The sequence below is a fragment of the Lepidochelys kempii genome, chromosome 24 (assembly GCF_965140265.1).
Source record: "Lepidochelys kempii isolate rLepKem1 chromosome 24, rLepKem1.hap2, whole genome shotgun sequence".
NCBI lineage: Eukaryota > Metazoa > Chordata > Testudines > Cheloniidae > Lepidochelys > Lepidochelys kempii.
Window position 1 is genome coordinate 6258706 of NC_133279.1, and position 25275 is coordinate 6283980.

A 25275-nucleotide genomic window follows, 5' to 3' on the forward strand; every position below is an offset into this window, starting at 1 on the left:
GGGACACTAGTGTCTGGGTAAAATGTCAGGGCTTTTCTTATTAAAAATCCGCACGAGACTGCTGAGGTGTGGCATACCCATGTCCTGCATGGATGGGAGAGCTGGAAGCTTACAAAGGACATGGATAAGACTCGGAGCACAATTACTCGAGACCCTGGGTAAGAGAATAATGTCTTTCTGTGGACGCATAGCTTGCCGATAGCAAAGCGACTCACTTCCGGCACTCCTACGATCGGGCAAGATCACAGGCAAATCAGGAAGAGGAGAAAAGCCAGTTACGTTGGAAATACTGTCAGATGCACTAGTCTCCAAAGGAGAGTGGATGTTTTACTACTCCTGTTCTGCAGCGAAAGAGGAAAAGAGGTGGATGACAAGCTTTGCACCGGAGCCGTGACTTGATGAAGAAAATACAGTTTTAATTAAAATCTGAGGCTTAGCTGTAAAAGTAAAGGGAAGTGGCTATGGCAACATGACCATCAAATACACAAAGGTCTGGTTTTCTACTTCTCTTGTGCCCTACAGAGTCATTCACACCTGTGCATGTTGGGTGTAAAACGAAACCAGATCAGAATAGCAGCATCCTACACCCACTCTGCACTCACTCTTCATTGGTGAAAATGATGACGCAAGGTGCAAGGCAGAGAAGGGTCCAACCCATAATGTATGAACTTCAGTGCCGTAGAAAGCTCTGACATCTTTCGCAAGCCTCTTTTCCTCTGCAGGTCTCTGGTTCAGATCCAGCCTGGATTGGTAGAGATTGAAAGTTCTCTCCCTGATGGTTCTTTGGTGTCACATAGGTGAAAGGAGCTGGTGTCTCAGACAGAGTTCTCAGGAGCCAGGCTTTCCTCTCCCAAAAAGCCAGCCGCTTCAGAGCTGGCACCAACCGGCTCCCTTCGGGTGCTCTCAGAAGATGAGGCCATGGCTGAGTGATGGAACAACGCCTGCCAGACAGGATATCGAAAAGATCAAGGAGTGACTCCATTAGAGTATAAGGACCTTCACAGGGAGAAAGTATCAGGTACTAACGGGCTCTTTAATCCAGCGGAGAAAGGCAGAGAGAGAGACCCATGGGCTGGAAGCTGACACCAGACAAATTCAGATTAGAAATAAGGCACAAATCTTTATCAGCGAGGAAGAGTCACTGTTGGCACAAACTGCCAAGGAAAGCGGTGGCTTCTCCAGCTCTTGATGTCTTCAAATCAGGACTGGGTGTGTTGCTGGCAGCTGCTTTAGCCAAACCAGTTACTGGGCTCAGTCCAGGGGTAAGTGGGAAGAATTCTCTGGTCTGGTTATACAGAAGATCAGACGAGATGATGTAACGGTCCCTGTAGACCTTAGTCTATGAATTTCTGGGTAATTACAGCATGTCTGCAAGTGCCGTGGTACAGGATGAGGCCACAGAGAGCATGTCTGTAACAACGTGGGCAATGCATTGAAAGGAACTCGCTGACATGGTATCCTGTCGTTTTTTGAATTTGGCTGTGATCTCTGGTCTTATAAACCATTCAGGGTTGGGCATGGGCCAGTACTTGGATGGGAGAGCTCCAAAGGGAAAATACCACATGCTACAGGGAGAGGGGCAGGTAGCAAAGCCGGAAGTCATCTTCCCCAAGTTCGTGCTGAACCAATGTTTCCCCCCCGGTGCTAGGAGAAGCTGTATGGCTGGAGGTGCCATTATTCAGATGAGGGATCAAATGCGGGGTCTGACCCCTTGAGACAATTCAGTGAATCCCAGTGTTGCAGCTAAATTTCAATTTGGCTAACACTGTATGCTCCTTCCCACCTGAAATTCCTCCTGCAATCTCTATTGGACATCATTTTTCCTCTTGCAAAGCATTTGCCGTCCGTTGAAAGCAACTGCTGCTTTCCACCCCAGAGGTGATTTGCCTTTGGACAAGAGACTCGGTAATTCCTTTAGTGCCTCACAAACCTCAGGAGCCTTTCAGACAAAAGGCACCATGGCAATGTAAGATTATTTGCTAATAGACTTTATACATTAAATATGGCAAAACCTGGTAAATTTGCTGACCCTGCAGGAACAGAACCCTAAAACCATGTCGACCTATTACACCACAACGGCTCCATTCTAAAGAGTCTGGGGGATTTGTAAATTTTCTCTTCCAGAGAAAAGGGCAAACGGTTATAATTTCAGATCCTTTTGGATTCATTGCTTTTTGTAAAAAGAAAAGGAGGACTTGTGGCACCTTAGAGACTAACCAATTTATTTGAGCATAAGCTTTCGTGAGCTACAGCTCACTTCATGCATCCGATGAGGTGAGCTGTAGCTCACGAAAGCTCATGCTCAAATAAATTGGTTAGTCTCTAAGGTGCCACAAGTCCTCCTTTTCTTTTTGCGAATACAGACGAACACGACTGTTACTCTGAAACCATTGCTTTTTGTGTAAATGTAAACAACTTACTTTACACAAAATCCCAGGATGTGAAGTTTGTAGATTTATTTATTTTTATGGCCAGAAGGGATCCTCCAATCTTTTTGTCTGACCTCCTGCGTAGCCCAGGCCAGAGACTTTCTTCCAGTTACTGTCCTGAGCCCAAATGTCAAACGAGGCAGATTTGTCATTATTAAATATTGACGGAATCAGACATGTATCGACCCCCTGGGGTTTCTTTGTGATTATCTGTGAACTGGACTAGTGGTTCTCAACCAGGTATCCAGGGGGCTGTGAGCAGGCTTCAGAGGGGCCACCAAGCAGAGCTGGTGTTAGACTTGCTGGAGCCCGGGACAGAAAGCTGAAGCCCTACTGCAAGGGGCTGAAGTCCAGGGCCTTGAGTCCCGCCACCCAGGGCTGAAGTCGAATCCTTAGCAACTTAGCTTTGTGGGGTCCTCTGTGGCGTGGGGCACTGGGCAGTTGCCCAGCTGGCTACCCACTAATGCCTGTCCTGGTTTTTATATGCAGAAAACTAGTTGTTGTGACACAGGGGGCCTTGGAGTTTTTATAGCATGTTGGGGGGGCCTCAGAAAGAAAAAGATTGAGAACCCTGACCTAGACAACTCCACTTTACCCCCCTCCTCACTGACTGCACATTGAGAGAAGGTTTTTAACAGTGCAGTGGGATCCAAGGAAATTTAGCAGTTTTGACAGAGCGGTTTAATACAAGGAAGCCTTCCCAGGGTTTTATTATATTTCCATCACATTCTAACTCCTCTGGTAATCCACTGGCCTCCCTGTAATGAACTCTCTGTTATTCCTTCTGGATTAGAGTGGATATCTCACAATAAACAAGGAGATTTTTATATTAATACTCTGAGCAGCCAGTGTAAGCACCTTAATTCTCTGCTTTCATTGTTCTTACCAGTCCAACTTCCACTCTCTGATCAACAGCTGTGTCTATGGGGCAGGGGAAACGATTCTGCTTTTTTGGTTGTTTTTAACTAAGCAGGAGACAAATGCGCTTTTGGAGCTGGTTGTGTTATTGTGGTTCGTATCTTTGTGATGGTGTTTGTTTAAATACCCCGTGCATTGTACAATGTATAGGCGTAAGCCTAAGGTACTGGGAGTGGATGCTTTACAGTGTGGGAGCCTTTATTGTTTTTGGCATTAAGGCCCCTTTACTCCACTTTGGCAGTGTAAAGGGGCCTTAAAGTGGGCAAAAATCTGTGTGCCACGTAAAGGAACCTTAGTGTAAATGAGCATCTGGCCGGGTGGAGCTGCGGGGGAGGGGTGTGTGTATATACACACACAACTATTCTTTGCTCACTTTGTGTATATATCCATACATGCACAGTGAGCGAAGTGTGTGGGGGGGGGGGGGGGGCGGGGGCAGTGGAGCATGCATTCCAAGGAATTCCGTGTAAGTAAATTACACTTCAAAAATGTGACATGTTCCACTAATTGAGTCCATCCTTGCAAATGAACGAAATGCCAGTGATTCTACAAGGAACAGGGGCGTTGTTTGCTAGACTACTACCAACCTGGAGGCCCTCGGGCCTTAATGATACTGAAACTGCAGATAAAATCTTCTCACTTTAGTGGGAGTTAGGCTCCTAGAAACCTGTAAAAATCTGTCTCTCAAGGCCTGATCCAAAGCCCACTGAAATCAATAGGACCCCTATCCGCTTCAGTGAGGTTTGAATCCAGGGGCCACGGGGCCTGATCCTGCGAAGTACTGAGCACTCCTAAGAGATGCTCGGTGTTAGCAGGAATTGAAGGAGCCAGCTGCAGCACAGGATTGGGCCCTGAGTATCCCTGTATGCTGCACAGTCTGTTCGCAACAGGGCTCTTGGCAAATGTCATTTTGCAGCAGCTTTAAGATTTGCTCTGCCACCCCTGTGCGCGCCCCTGCTGGCGCAGCGTTGGGTCAGGTTCCCGCAGCACCCTGCCCTTTCTTACAGAACACCTGCAACATTAGCCGCGTTAGCAACAGCTTCTCTGTAGAGCCTGGAGCTATTTAAACATTCAAGTGTCCGCTTGGATTAGGCCTGAGCGCAGATAGCGAGAGCCGTGACTTAGCTCTGAATGGGGAGCTTTCCCATTTAAAATGTAACTGGGAGCCTTTCAGGACATCTGTTCCTCCATGTGACCTTCCTCCACTGGGACAGCGCATGGGCTTGGCCCAGGCTCCTTCCATTGGTAAATGACCAGCATCATACTTCTTTTGTGTGGAATTCAACACCCAGCCTGCAACGGATTTGAAATTCAAGCTTGGGCTTGACAGAATCCCCCTGCACCCCAGTGCCCTAGTCACTGGACAAAGCCTTATCTATTAAGTTCAATGAAAGCAGGCTTTTCTCAGGGGGGCGGTTTGCCCGTAGCGGTTCTGACCCCAGCAGCGGGTGCCAGTATCATTCCTCCAGAGCGAGAACCGCTCCGCAGCTCTAGTCTCAGCTGATAACTAGTAGTGCAAGGCCAGCTTCTAGGGCCAGACTCCAGCTTCTTCCAGCCCGGCGGGTTTGTCTCCATCCCTTCCTCTCGCTGCTTCGTGTGTTCCTCTCCCGAACGATCGATCGGGAGCGCTCTGTACGTATCACGGGGTGTGTCACTTGGCGGGGAGTTCCGAGTGCTGGCAGGCCTGTGTTTTTATCCTGGGATGCCCCAAAATAACAACAGCTGATTTTCATTTTTTTAATTGCCTTAATGAAGAAGAGCCCCATATTCCCATGGGAGGGGGGCATCGCTTCACAGCTGATCCACATCTTTGAGATGTGCAGATCTTACCATAGTGTCCGAGAGATGTGGACACATGCCCAGTTTATGAGAGTAACCATTGCACTAAACTCTAAGGGGTAAGTCCTGGCTTACGCAGCTACGCACAGCCAGAAAGCCATAGCAGGGAGAGGACACTAGGAGATGTCTTGTCCTGCAGAGATGCCAATGGCTGGGTCACACGAGAGCTCTGCTGTATGTTGGATCAGTGGCCGTGCACATAGATCAGCTGGGCAGGGACATAGCCACACCTAGGGGTGTGAGTTTTGCAGAAGGCTTGTTCTTTGCGGTCTAGTGTTTAGAGCAGAGGTCTGGAAGCCTAGGGGCTTGGCTCTCTTCGGGTACTCTCTGCGCACTCCTCGCTGTAGTATCTGAGGGTTATGTCGCTGCCTTATTTTGTGACCTGGCTCATGCCCATGCTCACCACCCTGGCAAGTCATAAGCACAAGCCTAAAAAGAGGGGGCCTGATTCTTGATTGCATGAAGGCCTGGTCACATCGCTCCGGTGTGAATGAGAATTCAGCCTGATGTGGGACCTTCAGACTGAGCATCAGAGCATAGCGAGGGCAGATGGTGCCGTGGTTGGAGACACGTGTTCTGATCCCTGCTCTTTCACTGACTTCCCATGTAACCTTGGATAAGTCTCTTTGTCTCTCTGTGCTCGTTTCCCCACCTGTACAAGGGGGGTAATGGCACCGCCCTGCTGCACGGTGCTGTGTGAGGATACAACCATAAAAGATTGTGAGGGGCTCAGATACTACAGTGATGGAAGGCAGATAAGCACGATCAATTGATCGATAGATTTGCAGATCCCGTTGACTTCATTGGGAGTCATGCATGCTCACTTTCCTTCCATTTAGAAGGAACAATCAGTTGCACACACACACACACACGATGGGAAATGGCTGCCTTGGAAGGAGTACTGCAGAAAGGGATCTGGGGGTCATAGTGGATCACAAGCTAAATGAGTCAACCGTGTAACGCTGTTGCGAAAAAAGTGAACATCATTCTGGGATATATTAATAGGAGTGTTGTAAGCAAGACATGAGAAGTAATTCTTCAGCTTTACTCTGCGCTGATTAGGCCTCAACTGAAGTATTGTGTCCAGTTCTCGGTGCCACATATCAGGAAGAATGTGGACAAATTGGAGGGAGTCCAGAGAAGAGCAACAAAAATTATTAAAGGTCTAGAAAACATGACCTATGAGGGAAGATTGGAAAAAACTGGGTTTGTTTAGTCTGGAAAAGAGAAGACAGAGAGGGGACATAACAGTTTTCAAGTATGTAAAAGGTTGTACGAGAAGGAAGAAAAATGGTTTTTCTTGACCTATGAGGATAGGTCAAGAAGCAATGGGCTTAAATTGCAGCAAGGGAGGTTTAGGTTGGACATTAGGAAAAACTTCCTAACTGTCAGAAGCACCGGAATAAATTACCTAGGGAGGTTGTGGAATCTCCATCATTGGAGATTTTTAAGAGCAGGGTAGACAAACACCGGTCAGGGATGGTCTAGATAATACTCAGTCCTTCCATGAGTGCAGGGGATTGGACTAGATGACCTCTCGAGGTCCCTTCCAGTCCTATGATTCTAGTAGAAACCAGGCCTTTACCCTCAGTTAACTGCCTGTAAACAGAGGATCATTAACTCATCTCCCCACAAAGCTGAAAATTCATGACTGTAAAATGCTTTCAGAGCCTCTGATGGAAAACACTAGCAAGGTATAAACACCTGTTAAGGAATTTTCCATGTCTTTATAACAATATCAGATGGGCTACCTCCCTTGTTTTTAAATTAGAGCTGGCAGATCTGCTTAAAAATACCCTTGTTACGACTTATCAAAAAGGTAAAAGGGCCTTTGTGGCCATGTTCTGTGTGTGAAGAACACCAGGCAGTGACTCACCATAAAGATAGATCTGGTGTATGAGCGATGAACTGCCACATCTGTCCACTTAATGAAATTCTTTTATAGCGGGCCTACACTGAAGATTAGGTTGAAGGCAATTTCGCTGCATCTGCCCGTTGGTGGAACCACTTGCTAAATATAAACCTCTGACTCCAGCTCCCATCTGCTTCTTTCTTTAGCATAATGAACAATAATGGAAGGGCTGAAAAGCTTGGGGTATTAATGGTAGATCCTCTTTTTATATATACACATAACTTAGTCTTTTTTTTTTTCATTTAATTTTATTTACTGTGAAGGCAAATGTCCATGCCTGGCATGGTTCCAGTCCTGAATTTCGATCTTAACAATCTTTGCAGCTGCCTGCAGGATTCAGGGCGAATCCGTCCGACAGAATAAGTCCAGAGCTGTCATGAAAATGTCTTGGGCTTTATCTACTGCTTTCCATCCTGAAGGGTTCTAAAACTGTATCTATATCATGTACGCAAGAGTCACTGAAAGGCAGCCACCTCTGGGGTGGAATGTGGCAGCTGTTTAACAGCCACCTGCAATGCTGTTCAACAGTGTTGGGCGAGGAGTGAAGAGAAGTGTGGCACACTATTGAAATGGGGGAGAAGTCAGATAGAATGGAGTTCCCTGATATGGCATTTGGCCAGGATGCTAGCGTCCTGTCTCATATAGAAATTCCCTGGGACTGTTCCCATCCATCTGTGTGCCAATGGCTTTACCTCATTTCCAAAAATCTGTACCTCGGGCTCCATAGCACCTCTTTGCTCTATGCTCAAGTGTTTGGAGTCAGCACTGACTCAAAAAAGAGCCCCCCACGACTGACTCCCCGCTCTCCCTGTCCTGCAGCACAGCACCACCTAATCCCACGCTGGGCCACTGGGGTCAGTTCTGACTGGGATGGAAGAGCGCCCCCTACTGAGTCACCTGTTCAATTCAGCCATGCCCACCTGACCAATTTCTCTGCTTGCTTGTTCTGTGCAAACCTGCCCACACCCTGCAGATCTCAGAACTTGCCTAGTACATCAGGAAGAGGAAACTGCAGCAGGGCAGTTAAAACCCTGGTCTCTCATCACAGTTCCTTCCCCGTCCCTTTCCTTGGGCTGCGGGTGGAGAGAGCAATTTCCCCCCCCTTTATTCACAGTGAGGGTTGATCCTTTGCTAGGGAGCCATAAGACCATTTTTCAGCACTGGAGAGTTGTGTGCTTTTGACTGATAGAGTTTCAGGGCTGCTGGAGGTGCGGGGATAGAATAAATAGGTGGCTAAAAAGAGGAGAAAGAGACTGGTAGGAACATCCGGCTTTGGAGCCAACAGGTCCAGGGCGCAGGTTAAGCACAATCCTGCAGCGACTAATCCCAGGGAATGTACAGGGTGACCCATTTACCCAGTTACAGGATTAGCCCTGTTGTTTTCCATGTGCCACTCCCCAGCCAGGGTGTCCCTAGTCAGAGCTCCAGTAGCTCGAGCTATGTGGATACCAGAAGTATTTGGTGCTAAATGTGGTTTTAACATGCAGCTAGAGGCTGGTTATCCATGCTAGCTAACATGGATGTAGGAGTAAGTCCGTGGCTAGGGGCACGTGAACTGGGCAAATCTTTTCCCAGCTCTCTGCTCCCTGATCTTTACCAGGCTTCTGATCTTTATAGATACAGGGCCTGCTTCTCAGTCACTTTGTTCCTGTATCTGGGGCTTCCCGACTTCTTTGTGCTCCTTGTATTCTTGGTCTGGGCAGAGGCCTACCTGGCCCCCAGTATAAATTGGAGTATGAGTTAGAGCAACATCAAGGCTGCTCCAAGTTGCTCTCTGATTCCTGGGGCCCCCGCGGAAGTAGAGAATAGCTACAGCACACTGCATAGTAGCTGTGCCCCGATCCACTCTCTGTTCTGGGGGCTGGGAGCAGGACCCTCATCAGCTCCACTCTAATTGGAGGGCCCCTCCATGGGGAGATTTTCAAGGGGCCAGTTCTGGCATGAAGGCGCGTTAGCATAGCTGTGAATCCAGCCTCCTGGAGATAAAGTTAACGAGTAAGAGTCCCCTTTAAAATGAAAAGCAAGTCAGTCCCTGTGGCGCTGTTATGGATTCCATCTGCTGCCTTTAGAACCTAAAAATAAAACCAGGAGGCGGAACTTGACAGCTGTCTTCAAAGAACCGAGCGGCCACCGCGTGCGCGGGTCCGGCTCTCCTTGCCGTCAGTCGGGACTTCACCCGCGCCAGAATGCAGGGCTTAATTCACATCTGGTTCGGTGCTTGCTTTCAAAGCCTCATGATTCACCACCTTGGCAGGCAGCCCTGGATTCTGACGATCTATTTTGGGGGAATAACATTTCCACAGAAATTTTTGTTGTGTTTTGCAGTGTCACCTGTTTTTTTTAAAAGTAACTTGATCAGCACATTGAGGGAATGAATCAATCCAGAGCCTGGTAACCGTGTAGAACATTGCATGCGTAACCATCATCCATGCAACCCAGGTCCTGATTAGATCTTACAGGGGGGGCGTCCCTTTCGTTTTCAAAACTCTTGAGCTGCTTCACAAAGGCTGTGCTGGGCCAGATCCCCAGCTGGTGTAAATGGGCATTGCTTCATTGGAGTCGCTGAGGCCAGATCCCCAGCTGGTGTCAGTCAGCCCCACTCCATTGGCTTCAGTGCGGCTACACTGATCTACATCAGCTGGGCCTCTGGCCCCATCTCTGCTCATGCAGACATAGAGGGCTGAAGGTATGTGTGTTCCTGGCTCAGCACTTCAACCCAATCATGTGATTCTTCTCCTGCCTCACCTACTTTGGGGGCAGTGTTGTCTCAAGATTAGAGCAAGGCACTTGGGAGGCGGGACTCCTGGGTGCTAATTAAACCTCTGCTACTGCCTGCCGTGTGACCTTGGGCAAGTTACTTCTCGGAGTAGCTCAGGTTTCTCCAGTGTAGGCCGCAGCAATGAAAGCCAGTTGACAGTGAGGTGGCGAGTCTGAATGAATTGTCTGTATGGGGCTTTGAGATGCCTGGCTGGAAGGTGCTGTGTGAACAAAGTTAAGTTGCTTGCTTGCTTGCCGCAGTGTTCACGGCTGGTGGGTATTCTCTTTCCTTTGCCATTCCATGGCCGGTAACAGCTGGGATCCCACCAGCAGCAGAGTGTTTTTGCATAAGATTCATAACACATCTGCCCTGCAGTTCACACCTGTAAAGTGTGTGTGTGTGGGGGGGGGGGTTCCAGAGAGAGCGTAAAAGGGGGCTCTTGGCACTAGACTAGGCCTCAGGAGATCTGACTTCAGTTCTGGGCTCTGCCACAGACTCCCTGTGACCTTGGCCAAGTCACTTCCCCTCTCTGTGCCTCCATTCCCCATCTGTACAATGGGGAGAACGCTCCTTCCCTGCCTCATAAGGAGGCTGGGAGGATAGTCATGAATCCAGATGCAACGCTGTGCTATAGTTATTTATATTGTTGTAGTGTCAAGAGACCCCCACTGAGACCAGGGCCACATTGGGCCAGGTGCTGCACAGACACAGGCCCTGCTTCAAAGGGATGGTAACAAAAGATGGGTGGGGAAACTGAGGCACAGAGTAGGGGCATGACTTGCCCAAGGTCATCCAGCAGCTTAGTGGCCGAGCTGGGAACATAACCCAGGCCTGCTGGGACGGGGGGCAGGGATGCCTGCTTCTTTAATTATGATGAGCTGGGTTAAGTGGAAGCAATATGCAGGTCTCCTGAGGCCTGGTCCAGTGCCCTCCCCACTGGACCACAAGGCCTCTAGATACTGCAGGAGCCAGTAAAAAGCCTACAATGAATCAAAAACAACACAAGTGGCTTTAGCCCATTATCCTTTGGGAGTTTGTTTTTCCTGAAGGGATTGAATTAAAGCCCCAACCCTTAAACCACTTTGAGATATATTTAAACCAATGTGTTCCCAAGGTTTAGCCTCTCGCTCGCGTGCGCTAGTCCGGATTAAGCTTCCCTGTGATTTGTGACGGGTCAGGCTGTCTGGCTGGGTCCTTAATGCAGATAGTCCCTGTTTGGCTCTAACACATCCCTGCTTCTCCTGCTAACACGCCCACACCCCCAACACACCCCGTGCAACATCCTCTTTGACCTATTGCTCTCTCCCAGCTGCTAAGTGACTCCATATTCCCAACAGGAGCAAACCTTTTCACTGAAAGCAGGGGCACGTTTCCGGGTGTGGATAATCTCAGCCTCTTCAGACCGTCTGATCAGAGGGGGTGAAATTGCCAAGACCTCGAAGCAGCAAGCATTAGTCAGGGGCAAGAGTAGACCCCAGGAGTCCTGAACTCACGTGCTCGGGGGGAGCTCCCGTCTCCCCAGAAGATTATTACACTAACACACTGCCCCAGCCTTTGCTTTGCAAGCTCCTTTCCCAGAGACTGCCAGGAGGTGCGGGGGAGTGTGGGGGTGGTCTGCAAACCCGGTGTGTTTCACAGGAGCTGGCTTCTGGCAGGTAAATTCTCCAAGGGTCACTGATTTGCAGACTCTGCTCCATGTAAATTCTTATACCGTCATCCTAGTATCTGGGCATGCAGTAATGAGGGTGCGCTCCCTAAGCCTTTTGTTTGGCAGGGTTTGGGGAAAGGCTGAAGGCTGTGTTTGGGTGGGGAGGTGGAAAGGGTTTTGATTTATGGCCAGGTTTGTTAATTACTCCTCTGCATGTGATCACTTAATGAGCCTGGCGTAATGGTCCTGGATTCTGGAGGCACTCAGGTACCTGCTGACGTCTCATTGGCTTCACTGGCTGTTCAGCACATGCTTAAAGTTAAGTGTGTACTTTAAGTCTGGAGTTTTTTAACATTGCCTAAGAGATTTAGGCACTCAGCTGCCCTTGGAATCTAAATTCCCTTACGCTCCCCTGCCAATCCCATCTGTACATGCTTTGCTGACTAGGGATAAATTTAAGCACATGCTTAAACCCTTTGCTAAATTGGGGTTTTCTTTATAATGGGACTTGCAGCTGAATTAATTGCCAGCTTGCCCAAGGAGTCTGGATGCGATTTAAATCTAAACCAGTGATCTCTCAATTGAATGCATAGACTTGTGAATGCCTGGGAAGTAAAGAGACCCTTGCATTGTGTCGAAGTCCGGCCGAGTGGCTGGCAAGTGAGCTGAGGAGCAGTGGCCCAGCCAGCCAGAGGGACTGCCTTGCAGGAACCCTGCCAACCCCTAGCGTGAAATGTCAAGGAAGCATTAGCCGGAGGTTACAACCCTCGCCTCTTCCTGCTCCATCAGTGGCTCGGGAAGAGCCAGAGCGAGCGGCTTCCTGGCTTTGTGAGTGAGTGGATGCTGGCAAGGAAGAGCAGGGGCAGAGCCGGGGAGATGAGTAAATGCTGCCCTGATCAGGCGGAGTTGTGGTTCATTGCCTGGGGGAGGAGAGAGACCTGAGCCCTGCTCTGGGAGGAGGAGGTGGGCCCTGCTGCTTTAATTCTGAATGGCTGTGCTGAGTGAAAGCATCAGGCGGTTTTGCTCTGCAGGCTGGCTGTCAGTCCCCAGGCCTGGCATGGTACTTGGTGTACGCAAGCAGGTGGGTGGGGCGTGCACCCTCACCTCCACTCTGCCCTTCAGTGTCTCCGGGGTTAAATCCCCAAGGCACATTATAGGAATCCTTATTGCTGGGGAGAGGGAAGAAAGCTCCTATGATCTCACCCTGCATAACTCCTCTCTGACACCCCCAGAAATCCTAGAGCCAAACCTGTGTCCCCGCAGGCCCCGCACGAGTAGCAAGCCCAGACCTGGGTGCACTCTGCAGTGAAGATGACAAGCCTTGAGCATCTGTCAACACCCACCCCTTCTCCCCCATCCGCCCGCTGACCCAGCTCATCTATGCCTCCCTCTTGGAGAGGAAGCGGCACGTCTGAAGGAAACCTGCTAGTGAGGTGGGGCATTGTCTGGGGGACTGAGCTTGACAGTAGGAGGCTGGGACTCCTGGCTTCTTCCCTTGTTCTGCTGCAGACTCCCTTGGGCAGGTCATGGCGCCTCTCTGTGCCTCAGTTTCTCCAGATGCAAGGTGGGGACATCCTGGGGTACTGAGAGCAGGCACAGAGCTCAGAGCTTGCAGAGCACCCGTTGCCTGCATGGAAGGCTCAAAACCAGGTGCTGTCTGCCTGAAGAATGAAACACTGGCTCTGGGCTCCGCTAACTTTTGATTCTCTGCTTGGCAGCTTCCTCGAGGAAATTTCAGCTTCCGGGTTCCGCGGCCGGGGCGCCGAGAGCTCTCAAGTTACAGTGAGAGCGAGCAGCAGGCGGTGAACACTGGGGGACGCCACCGCTTCCCATCTGGAGCTCCTACAGACTGACCAGACGGCGTCGAAGCAGCGCCGGGCACTCCCGCGGTCCATCTTGCCATCCTGCTGCTAAGCAACACACAAGCTGGCCTCTGCCTCAACATGCCAGGCCGGGCCCGAAATCCCAGCATCCTTGGCGTTACCTTCCTGCATGGCTCTTTAATGGGACGCAGCAGAAGAACTGCAGGGAGGTGGCGGAATCACAGATCCTGGGAAAACGTTACCTTTGGGTGCCCGGCGCCTTTGAAAATCCAGCTATTTCTGTGTCTCTTCATAACCACAACTGGCCTGCCCAGAATCTCCAGTTGCCTGCGTGTGTTGATCCCTCCAAGGTAAAGGCTGGATGGGCTCTCGCAGCCTCTGGCTCTATTTGTTTAATTGTCTGCAGCCCAGCTCCTCACCGATAACTTTCAGGGTCTAGGCCTATATGTTTGGAAGTTCATTAAACATCCCACTCTGACCAACTCTTATATTTTAAATGATTCCAGATATTTGTCCCCCTCCTTTTTATAATGTCCATGAAACTAGCTATATTCCTGACTGGCCCCATTCTTGAGCCCCTGCGTCCATGGGGGGACAGAGCAGCATGGGCCCCTGTACTCCTTCCCCCCTTTTCTGTTCCCGTGTTGTGATCGGGAAAAGTTCGTGTGACGCTAATAAAAATAAAATTCAGTTTTCTGGCAGAAACAACAGTTTTGGTTTTGTGATGGTTTGGGAAGAGTAGCCTGAATTATAACCCCAGGGCAGATGGCGGGGAGGAACATGCCAGAGTCCTGATCATAGGGCTGGCAGCCGGGCTATATCAAGTGCTAACTTTGGTCCTGACACATGCTCTGTGACCCCAAATGAGGAGTCACTTCTGTGCCTCGGTTTCCCCATTTGTAGAAGTGCGTGATAACTCCATTCCGGGCAGTGGATCACAGCAGCCTGACCCTGTGAGTTTGACAGTTGGGCAGTGGGGCCTATACTGGGACAGGATTTCCACCTCCCTGGTTACTCCGTGGCTTATGCCTCCAGTGCTGGAAGATGCCAAAAGCTCCATCCATTCTTCTCCGGGCTGCATTCTGCAGCCTTAGGCTGGGCTCAGGGGAAGAAACTGAACTTTGAGTGAGTTGGGAACAGAGTTCCAAGGCTCCAACTCCTTCCCCTCCAGATGCCTGGGCCAAAATCCTTAACGCTGTGAGTGCGGCAGCGTGGCTGGGGCTAGCCCATGGGATGGGAAATTGAGACCCTGGCTCCTACCTGCCTGCAGCCAGGCCTTGCAGTCCTGCCTCCTTTCATAGGAGTGAGCCTCTGAGATCCTGCTAAGTTAAATGGAGACTTTCCAGTGACCCAGCCACCGTGTGATGCCCACGGGAAGGGAGCGTCCACATAGGCACTGTAGCTGCTTTGCCATGACCATCCTGCCCAGCAGAAACCTGCAATCCCTTGCCCCTTCGGGCTGTGACCTCTTTAGATCTCTTGGTCTTGAGGGGGTAGTGGGGAGGGTTGGAACATGTTAACTTCAGGCCTTGAGAGCCATGCAGGCCCCTGCTCTGGTTCCAGTACGTGGTTCCTAGAGACAGCTCCAGCTGTGAGGCTGAGATGCCAGCTCAAGCGTGTTGCATTCTGGGGAGAAGCTAATGTACCATGTCGGAACCAGAAAGGAGCCCACCGGCAGCTAGTGCCAAAGGAGATCCCATGACTATGTCCCTTGCTCTTTTATCTGCTGTCAGTTCAGGACCCTGCCCTGGCCTAGCAGAGGTTAGCTATAACCCAGCAGTGGTATCTGTTTTCCAAGGGAAGCCGTGGGATGATCAGATTTCTCCTTTGCAGCCAATGGAAGGTAGAGTCCAGCTGATGCAAGCTTGGATCTGCCCCTGTCCATAGGGGAATCCTGGGGCAGTTTGTTGGTATTCAGGTGCTGGAAATCTTTGTGCAAAGCAGTATGGGCTAGGGCTTGGAAGAGGGAACTGGAGTTCAGGACTCCTGGGTTCTGTTCCCAGCTCTAGGAAGGGAATGAGCTAGAGGCTAGAACTGGGAAGCTGGACTCCTGGAAGCTGGGGAATGGTCTAGCAGTTAGACTAGGGAAGCAGGAGTCTGGACTCCCGGGTTCTGTTCCCAGCTGTGGGAGGGGAGTGGGTTAGGGACTAGAAGTGGGAACGTGGGTTCTATTCCCAGCTCTGTTATCAAGCTGCTGCGTGACCTCAAGCATGTCTTTCTGTAGCTCACTTTCCTCACCTTGTAAAACAGAGAGAACACCTCTTAGCTACCGCATAGTGTCTGAGGAGTTATTAACATATTCTTATGGCACACCGAGGGTGTTAAGAGGGTTAACAGGGAAGTAGCAAAATTTGCAGACGACACAAAATTACTCAAGATAAGTCCAAAGCTGACTGCAGAGTTACAAAGGAATCTCAAAAAGAAAAGGAGGACTTGTGGCACCTTAGAGACTAACAAATTTATTTGAGCATAAGCTTTCGTGTAGCTCACGAAAGCTCATGCTCAAATAAATTTGTTAGTCTCTAAAGTGCCACAAGTCCTCCCTTTTTCTTTTTGCAGATACAGACTAACACGGCTGTGAAATTCTGAAACCTGTCAAAAGGAATCTCACTGAACTGGGGGACTGGGCAACAATTGGCAGATAAAATTTAGCATTGATAAATACAAAGTAACGCACATTTGGAAAACAATCCCAGCTCTCCATACAAAGCGATGGGATCTAAATGAGCAGTTCCTGCTCAAGAGGGAGATGGTGGAGTCATTATGGATACTTCCCTGAAAACATAGACTCAAATGTGCAGCAGCAGGGGGAAAAGTGAACACTGTTAGGAACCACTAGGAAAGGGATAGATAATAAGACAGAAAATATCATCATGCCACTATATAAATCCACTGTACACACATCTTGAATACCGCGTGCAGTTCTGGTCATCCCATCTCAAAAAAAAAATCTATATTAGAATTGGAAAAGGTGCGGAGAAGGGAAACAAAATGACGAGGGGGATTGGACAGCGTCCATCTGAGGAGAGATGAAAAAGACTGGGACTGTTCACCTTAGATGTGAGGTGAGTAAAAGAGGATGTGACCGGGGTCTATAAAGTCAAATCGCGTGGAGAGAAAGGGGTATTTACCCTTCACATAACACCAGAACCAGGGGTCACCTGGAAATGAAATGAATAGGCATCAGATTTAAAAACAAACATAAGGAAGTGTTTCTTCACACAATGCTCAGTCTACCTGTGGAACTTCTTGCCAGGAGATGTTGTGAAGGCCTAAAGTAATAACTGGGTCAAAAAAATAATAAGTTCCTGGAGGACAGGTCCATCAATGGCTATTAGCCAAGATGGTCAGGGATGCCATCCCATGCTCTGGGTGTCGCGAAACCTCCAACTTCCAGAAGCCTGGACTGGATGACAAGGGATGGATCACTTGATAATTGCCCTGTTCTGTTCATTCCCTCTGAAGCATCTAGCACAGGCTACTGTTAGAAGAGAGGATATCGGGCTGGATGGCTATTGGTCTGACCTGCTGTGGCCATCCTTATGGTGTTTGAATTCATAACTGTCTGATTTAATTCCCCAAAGCAAGGACATTCGGATCCCAGATGTTCTCCAACCACCATGCAGCGCCTAAGAACCTATTGGGCGTATGTATGTATGTTGTGAAACGGCTCCATGGCACACATGGGAGCAGCAGCACTGGAAAAGGTGAGAGCTCCCATAACGTCCCCCGACTGCGGGTATCCTCCCTGTTCAACTTCTGGGTTACGAGCGGTGCCTTTCTCCCCTATCACTGGTTTAGTGGCAATGGGGAACTGGCACGATCTTTATCCCCAGGCATTGTTGAGGGTATTGCCTCTAGGAAGTCTATGCTGCTTAGGTTTCAGAGTAGCAGCCGTGTTAGTCTGTATCCGCAAAAAGAAAAGGAGGACTTGTGGCACCTTAGAGACTAACCCATTTATTTGAGCATGAGCTTTCGTGAACTACAGCTCACTTCATCGGAAGCCATTCTGCAGAGCAAGAACACCGGGTGTTACCAGCCCATGGAGCTCAAAGGCAGGGATGCCAGTGTTGTTGGATCCAGTAGCGAGACAGACCGACGTCATGAAGCAAGATGTCCTGGCTAGATTAGGTTCAGCCAGGAGGCCACAACCGGAGTGGGCAGCTCCGCTCCAGAGCAAAGAGCTGCATTACCTGAAGCGACCGCAGAGGATTTGGTGCCGGGGATTCACTGCACTGACCCTGCTGAAGCTGCAGCCAGCTACAGGCAGCTTCCTTCCCCTGCATTTGGATATGCAATCTCCTCCCCAGGGGTTGGCAACTGTCGGCTTTTGGGGGTTAAACAAACCCGTTGGGCAATCTGCCAGACCGCCCACCCCAGCCCCGTATATTTGATCCATCTCACCCCCCACCGAAGAGTAATAACAGCTCGTGGGATCAGAACTCCCCCTGCCCCCTCCCCCTTTGCACCAGCTTCGATTAGAGCTAATACATGTAAGGTGGCCTCCTTTCTGCTTGAAGTGTCATGGTAAACAATCAGCTCAATTTAATCCGAAGCAAACATGGGCCTGGGGACCAGGGGCGGGGGGGTGAGGGGGAGTATATTGTGCTTTGCATTTTGAGCAGTTTGATTCAAGCCTTGTACCTCAGGCTGTCTCACCTGGAAACCCTCCCTCCCGCCAGGGAATCCAGTCCCTTCCCCTAGGCCTCAGGCAGTCAGCCCGGTGCGCTATGGCATAGCACTCACCTGCAGGCAAAACAAATCGCTGTTCAAAACCAGGTAAACAGAAATGACATAGACAGGGCTTGTGATTTGTGCTGGGCTGGTGCCATCAGAGGCCCCTGCACAGCTGGGAGTGTAATTTCTCTTTCTAAGGACAGGATACTTTGCATTTGTCTCCAGACAGCGAGTTGTGATCTAATCCTTCCTACCCTCTTCCTCTCCCACTGAGCTCGCTTGCTGTTGTTCCTGTTAAGGAAATTGAGGCACGGGGAGAGAGCCTAGAAAGGTGTCTAGCAGCTAAACTGACTTCATGATGGGGCAAGTCCTCTCTTGGTTTGGCCAACAGACCGAGGACTGAATTGGGGACCTCCACAGCTAAAAGCATCAGCTGCTACCCCTTGAGCTGAAGCATGGAGGCTGCCTGGCTGGCACCATAACAGGCTCATCTCCCAGGCGGAGAGGGGGGACCTTGCCCGTACACACCCGTGGGTTACTCTGCATGGGCCAGCTCTAGGGTGAAGCAAGCAATTCAGTCCCCATGCCCCATTCCCTTCTAGGGCTGTTGTTGGGTCTCGGTCCATCTCCCAGCAGACAATCACCCATCAAAGCCAGGCTACTAAAAGGCACCTTTGGCCAATTCCAACCTGGTCTAGTCTACAAGCCGCTCGCTGGAGCAGAAAGACACATGTCCCAGTCCCCGTCCCAGTCCCCCTCTTTTGCAAGGATTAAGCTGATGGGAATGCGGGGGGGGGGGGGGGGGGGGAATCAATCTGTGTTGCAGCAGCTAGTAATGAAGTCGCAGAGGGACCCCCCCGCCCCTAGTCTTTAGAAAACAAAATAATAGACACCACCTGCTCCTGCCTCTTCTGGGCTTTCCTCCTGAACAATTCCCAGGCTGCTAGGTGCAGGGCTGCTCTAGCTGGGGGCTATTTACACCATGCAAACCCCATCATTGCTCCAGAGTCAAATGGGATTCAAAAGCAATGCCATTTGCTCCAGCACTGAGCACTTTTTACGGCACGTCAACCGGAACGGGCGCAGTTCTCCACGGTGCAGGCGTTCGCAGCAGTGCACAGGCAGGCGTGCAGCATTGCGGGTTGCACTTCTGCACTCACATTGGTGTAAAACGACTGCACAACGGGCACACCAGGCGAAAAGTCGGGCCCTCAAGGATCACACCCAGTGCGAAATAAATAAATAAAGCCCATCCAGCACAGCTAAATGTGACGACTCCGTAAGATGACCTCCTGGACCACTGGAAGTGAATGGGAGTTTTGCCATGGATTTCAAAGAGGCCAGAAATGTCACCATCAGATTTTTAAAGGCAGAAAGGACCATAGTGATCCTCTAGTCTGACCTCCTACCTCGCCCAGGCCAGAGCATCATGCTTAGTGATTCCTGCATCAAGCCCCTCGCTTCTGCTTGAGCCAGTATGTATCTTTTAGAAAGAGACACCCAGCCTTGAGCAACAGACTCTACGCAAAGGAGAATCCCCCATCTCCCTGGGTAGGTTGTTCCGATCATTAATCCCCCTCACCCCTTAAAGATTTGTCCTGCATTTCCAGCCTGAGTTTGTCTAGTTTCAATTTCCAGCCACCAGATCTCACTCTCCCTTTGTCTGCTGGATTGCAGAGCCCTCCGCTCTAAACTTCCCCCCACAAAGGTACGTACAGACCAGGATCCAATCAGTTTCAGCCTGCGGCTCAACCCCCTAGAAGCCACCTAGCTTATGGGGGAAGGCAGATGAGAAAGTCCTGGAGGGCCCTATTGGGACCGCTTTTAGGAGAATTTTGTTTTCCCTGCTGGACGGAGGAGCATGTGAGCATCTGGTGTGGGGCATCCTGAACCGAATCCCCTGCACTGAAGCACCCACTTCCTAGGGTAGTTTCTCAAGGGAAAGCTCCAGGCTGGAGGGGAACCAGTAGGGCTGTTGGTGAGAGGTGGGAAGAATGCCCGCTAGGCTGGTTCCCTTTGTCAATCCGCAGGTCCGTGGTTCGGCTGGTATTGTTCTGTGCTCGGAAAGGCAGCACAGGAGAGGATGCTCCGCCATTCAGACTCACTCCTTTCCCTGGCATGGGTGATTTAATCCTGCCACATATCTGGATTTATTGGTTCATCGCAGGCGCTTGCTGCCAAACAAGTAATTCATCCTTCCCAGCCGCAGCTGTGAGCCACGGGCGCTCATTGGGGGCTGCAGGCTGCATAATCTCTCGAGCGCCTTTCGTCTCCAACCGCTGGCTGTGCGCGGAGGACACTGCCACTGACATGATGCAGCCACCTCTGGGGTGGAATGTGGCAGCTGTTTAACACAGCAGCACTTGTGGGCAGGAAATGAAGTATATATATATAATATATATAGCATAGACCATGCTGGGGGGATGCAGGGATGGAGAACGGACAAGATTCCGCCCTGCAGGGAGCAGCAGCACAAGGCCAATGCACCACTTACGAGCCTAGTTTTGAGGACTGGCCCAGGCCCTGAGCAGCCCAGGAACCCAGCATGGGAACAACTACCTCCAGCAAAAATGCCCCAGACTCAGGGGCATAAAAGTGCTGGCTAATTCCCAGGCCCGAGTGGGAATCCTCCCACTTTGCCCCGGTGAGCAGGCAAGGCAGCTGCAGTGTGTACTCCCTTAGCTAGCTCGCACAATGGGGCGAGGGCGGCCCTGCTGCAGGAGATATCGCTGCCCCCACACGACACGGTACATTGATGGGGCCTTGCAGTTGTGTGTGTACAGGGGGACCCCAGGGCTGGACTAGCAGAGGGGCGGGATGGGGAGAGCCCAGGGCAGGGATAACGGGGTGGGGTGGGGGAGCTGTGAGTCAAGAGGCAGGGGCACCAACACAACCAGGGGAGGAGCCCAGGGCTGCAGATCAGTATTAAGGGGCACCGGCAGAGCTGGGGTGGGAGCCCTGGGCTGGGCTAGCAGGCAGGCTGTGGGTCAGCACACATGTTTTCAGAGCCTGAAGGAGCAAGCTTGCCCAGCGTCTGGCACTAGGGCTGTTAAATCAGTTTCCTAAGTGCTCGATTCACTGGCAAAATCTTTACCAGCCCCACACAGGGGAAGCCGGCTGAGCCAATGAGAGAAACGAGGAAGCCAGAGAGGACTTTCCAGACTAGGCCAGGCGAAGCCCTGCAGGGAGCAATCCCAGGAGATGGACTCAGCTCCAGGGGGTTTGTTCAGCTCCAGCCACCCCGGGGGCCAGCGGGTACAATACAAACAGCCACGTTAGCAGAGTAGAGAGAGGAGTTGGGAACAGGCTCGCTGGCGCAGTACTGCAGCCTCTGCTGGATCCCTTGACGCCACCCCCCCACACAATAACTCTTCAAATGGTCCCCTATTCCCCCTTCCGCCACAGAGCAGCCCCCTGCCAAGCTGCAGTCGGCCCGTGGGGTAAAGCAACCGGCGTCAGCTGCAAACCCTGGATGCTCCAGCAGCTGCAGCCAGACGGCGAGTCCCCTTCTAATTAACAGCAGCTGGGGGCCTGCTGGGAAACTCACAGACTTGCGACAAAGATGCTGTGAGTTTCCAGCTCTCGGAAACGCGGCAGTCCACCGGGGTGCGGGCGGGGAGAGGAAGCCCGGCGGGCGGTGTCTCTGTGTCCCTTGTTTCCTTAATAAGGCAGCAGCCAGGGGCCTATGGAGCCTTTACGTAGCAGACGAGCGATTTATGGCCTCTCCAGCAACTGTCACTGGGCCATCTCTTTGCTGCTGCGGTGTGTACGTGACATGAGTTGTTTGGGGGCTCAGCCCCATCCCCGAGCTCTGCATTGCAACTTCCCTTCCCCCAATTAATTGGCATTAATTCGGCCCCCTCCCAGCTCTGCAGTCGGCCCTCCGGCGCCTGCATCGCCACCACTTTACTCGCCTCCTTTCCGCCTAGTCTCAGGCCGCTGAGCTACAGCCGTAGAGGAAGGTGCCCATATTGCAGACCCCTGCCCAGGGCAGCCTTTTCAATGGAGTTACTGGGGTGATGCTGGGGCTGACTCAGAGCCAGTGCATTCTTGCTACAGAAAGGTTTCCATAGGGCCCTTCGCTGTAGTATTGTTTGTTAGGGAGCGAAACCCTAGGCAATAGCCCCGTCCAACCATCCTCCCACTTTAAAGCATGAAAGAGGCAGCAAGTCAGAGGCAGAACTGGGCCTAGAACCCAGGAATCCTGACTCCCCAGCCCCTGCTTTATCCGCTCGAGCCCGGGCCCACCCAGTGTGACGCCCATAACACTTGAGCCCGCCCGTGTCCTCTCAGCCATTCTAACCACAGCTTCTGCCTTCAAAGGCCCAACCAGCCCTTGCTAACTGTCATCCCGGGGGCAGTTCCTAGACCCAGGCCTGCATCTGGAGGCTTATAAGGCTCTGTCAAACTGTGGCATTACTAGCAAAGACCGCGCGACCTCGGAAGGCGAGAGATCTGGGAACGAAAGAGTCAGATCGGGTGAACAAACTCCTAAATCCCTGCTCATTATCTCAGCGTCACCCAGAAATTCTGTGCCTGGGAAGCAGAGCGGGGGCCAGAGGACAGCAAGGTGCCACACCAGGAGCCGCCTGGGGCTTTGAACCACCAGCATTTGCCTTTTGCCATCTGAGCTTCTAAAGTTTCTCGGCTTTCGTTGCCTTGAAGTTCAGATTCAAGCTGTTTTCGTGCAGCTCGGCTGCATGCATGTGACTGTATGCACGGGTGTGAGAGGGTCTGCATGAGGCTGGGCGGGGGGGGGTGCATAAACTCTTGTGACAGCAGGCACAGGGAGGGTTGTCAGATGGACCCAAAAAAAGGTGATTCGAATTCCATGCTGGAGCCAAGCACCCATCCGCCCTGCACCTGCACAGGTGCTCTGCTGCAATAGACAACAGATCTGAGTTAAACACCTGGGCTTGGCCCCCGGGGATGCAGGAGAGGGTGGGCATGGGATACCCACTTTCCAGAGCCCTCAACTCAACCCAGATCCCAGCAGGGCAGCCTGGTGAGTTGGGGGCAGTAGTGCCGCACTGCAGAGGCCCCGTCCCTGCAATCCACCAGGCAGATGCACTGGGCCTCGTGCCCTGGAAAGAGGAGCCAAGCCAAGCTTCAGCCACTACTGAGAATCTGGCCAGTGCAAGCATCATCCCAGGGCATTACTCACTGAAGCATCCTTGCTGGCCCTTTGCCTGTCCCAGGAACAGCTATGTAATCATCAGAGAGACTCTATTCACTCTGCTGGCGTGAAGCAGGGCAGCTGCTGCTGTGTTTTCATGGCTGCTGGGCGCTGGCACACAGCTTCCCAGCTCTTTTCTGTAGAAAGCCATCCAGGAGGCCGGGCCATAGGCCCAAGGGCATCCTGTGGCCCCTTCACAGCCACCCCCGGCCCCCTTCACATCATCTCCTCGTCCTGAGCCAAGTTTGCAGCACCTCCCAGTTCAGTATTTCTCTACCCCTTTCATTAAAGCATGCTGGTTGATTCTGCCTTTCAGCTCATTACATTAGACATCTCCACTCACACTGGGCCTGTGGGAGGGGGAGGAAGATGTATGGGACCTTTAGCAGATGGAAGAAGCAGGATTTCATTTAGCAGAAAACAAACCCTCCAAAACTAGTCTATAAATTACAGTAAATTGCAGAGAAACACAGGCCTGTTTTTCATTTACACCAAGGCCCCTTTGGACCAGTTTCGGGTTGCCAATTTTGGCTGGATGTATTCCTGGAGGTTTTATCATGTGACATAATCTTTAATTCCTGAAGACTCCGGAACAATCCTGGAGGGTTGGCAACCTAGATAGTTGGTCAATGTCTGAACCTTGAGCTGGGGCTGTGATTTCCAGCATGTAGTATGCACATACCCGTTGTGTCTTAGAGGTGTGATTATTTTTAACGGGTCTAGTTTTGCCAGTACAACCCCTCATGTGGATGCAGTTATGCGGGAGCCTTATAAGGTGCCAGAATAGCTTGTGCCCCCTCCCTGATACCTGTGTAGCTATTCCCAGAGGAGAGAGCACTGGACTAGAACTCAACAGACCTGGGTTTGGTTCCTGGCTCTGCCACCGGCCTGCTGGGTGACCTCGGGCAAGTCACTGTCCCTCTCTGTGCCTCGGTTTCCCCATCTGGACAATGGGATTAATAATTCCTCCTTTGTCAGCCCGGTTGATTTAGATTGTAAACTCTTTGGGTCAAGGCCTGTCTTATTACGTGTACGTGCAATGCCTACCACAAGGGGTTCCTGGTCTTGGGTGAGGACTCTAGGTGATACTGGAAAGCAGATAACCATGTCACCAGAGTAGCCAGGCCCCAAAAGACTTTGGGTGAAATTTACCCTGTGCAGATGGGTGTGTGTGTGTCTGAATTTCACCCCTTAAGGGGGATTTCAGTAGCACAGTTGCCTTGCCCAGCTGGATATTTTCCCCATTCCCCCTTTCCCTGTGCTCCCTGCCATGCAGTGATTATCTTCAGAAGCAAGAAAATCCATATGCCCTAATTAAATTCATTTCATGTTGTAAGCAACAGCCAGTGCAGTTACACACTCGCTGTCCTGAGGCGAAATTCTGCAAAAAGGAAGAGGGGGAGAAGAAAAAAAAACCACAACAACCCCCAGAGCGTTTGTTCCTCTGATTTAGCTGCGAGAAGATATTTTGGAAACTGTTGATTATGAATCAGCGCATCATGGGGAATGAAATTGCAACATCCAAGCCCAAGTGAATGAATAGGAGGTTCAAGGACAGCAAGCCCAGAGATAATTTCTTCAGGAAGATCTCCTTTCATTCTGCCTTATGTTTTCAAGATCTTCCCCCTCCCTTCTAAACAATGCCATTTTTGTGTCTCATGTAACAAAATGCATGATTACCAATGATTTCCTACTAACCCAGCATCCCTTAAAAATAAGAGCCAATTGTGCTGCCAGACATGGCCTGGGAACTCCACTCCAGTTAGGATGCCACGCGTTCCTTTTCCCTTTTCATTGCTCTCCCCAAGGTGACTCCTTGGTAAAAATCCAAAGAGCTTGTCACCCTGGTATTATTAATACTACAGGACCCCCTGTCATGGGTCAGGCTCCCCTTGTGCTCGGTAGGGTGAGCAGATAGCAAGTGTGAAAAACCAGGACACTTTTCTTCATGGGGTGGGGGTAGAGTTGTGTATATAAGACAAAGCCCCTAATATCAGGACGGTCCTGATACCATGATGTCTGCTCACCCTAGTGCTCGGTTCTGCACGAACACAGCCACCCCCCCGCCTTGATCGTGTGTTGTCAATGCAAGGCG

General features: G+C 50.9%; 1 protein-coding gene across 1 annotated transcript in view; it reads left to right on the top strand.

The window, feature by feature from the left end:
- VPS45 (vacuolar protein sorting 45 homolog) overlaps nt 1-14035 on the top strand; it is a 53739-nt gene extending 39704 nt beyond the window's left edge. Inside the window, exon 15 of the mRNA XM_073322441.1 lies at nt 13223-14035. Coding sequence (XP_073178542.1) covers nt 13223-13310 — 88 coding nt within the window. The 3' untranslated portion in view covers nt 13311-14035. The remainder of the gene's footprint in view (nt 1-13222) is intronic.
- The last annotated feature ends 11240 nt before the right edge of the window (nt 14036-25275 follow it).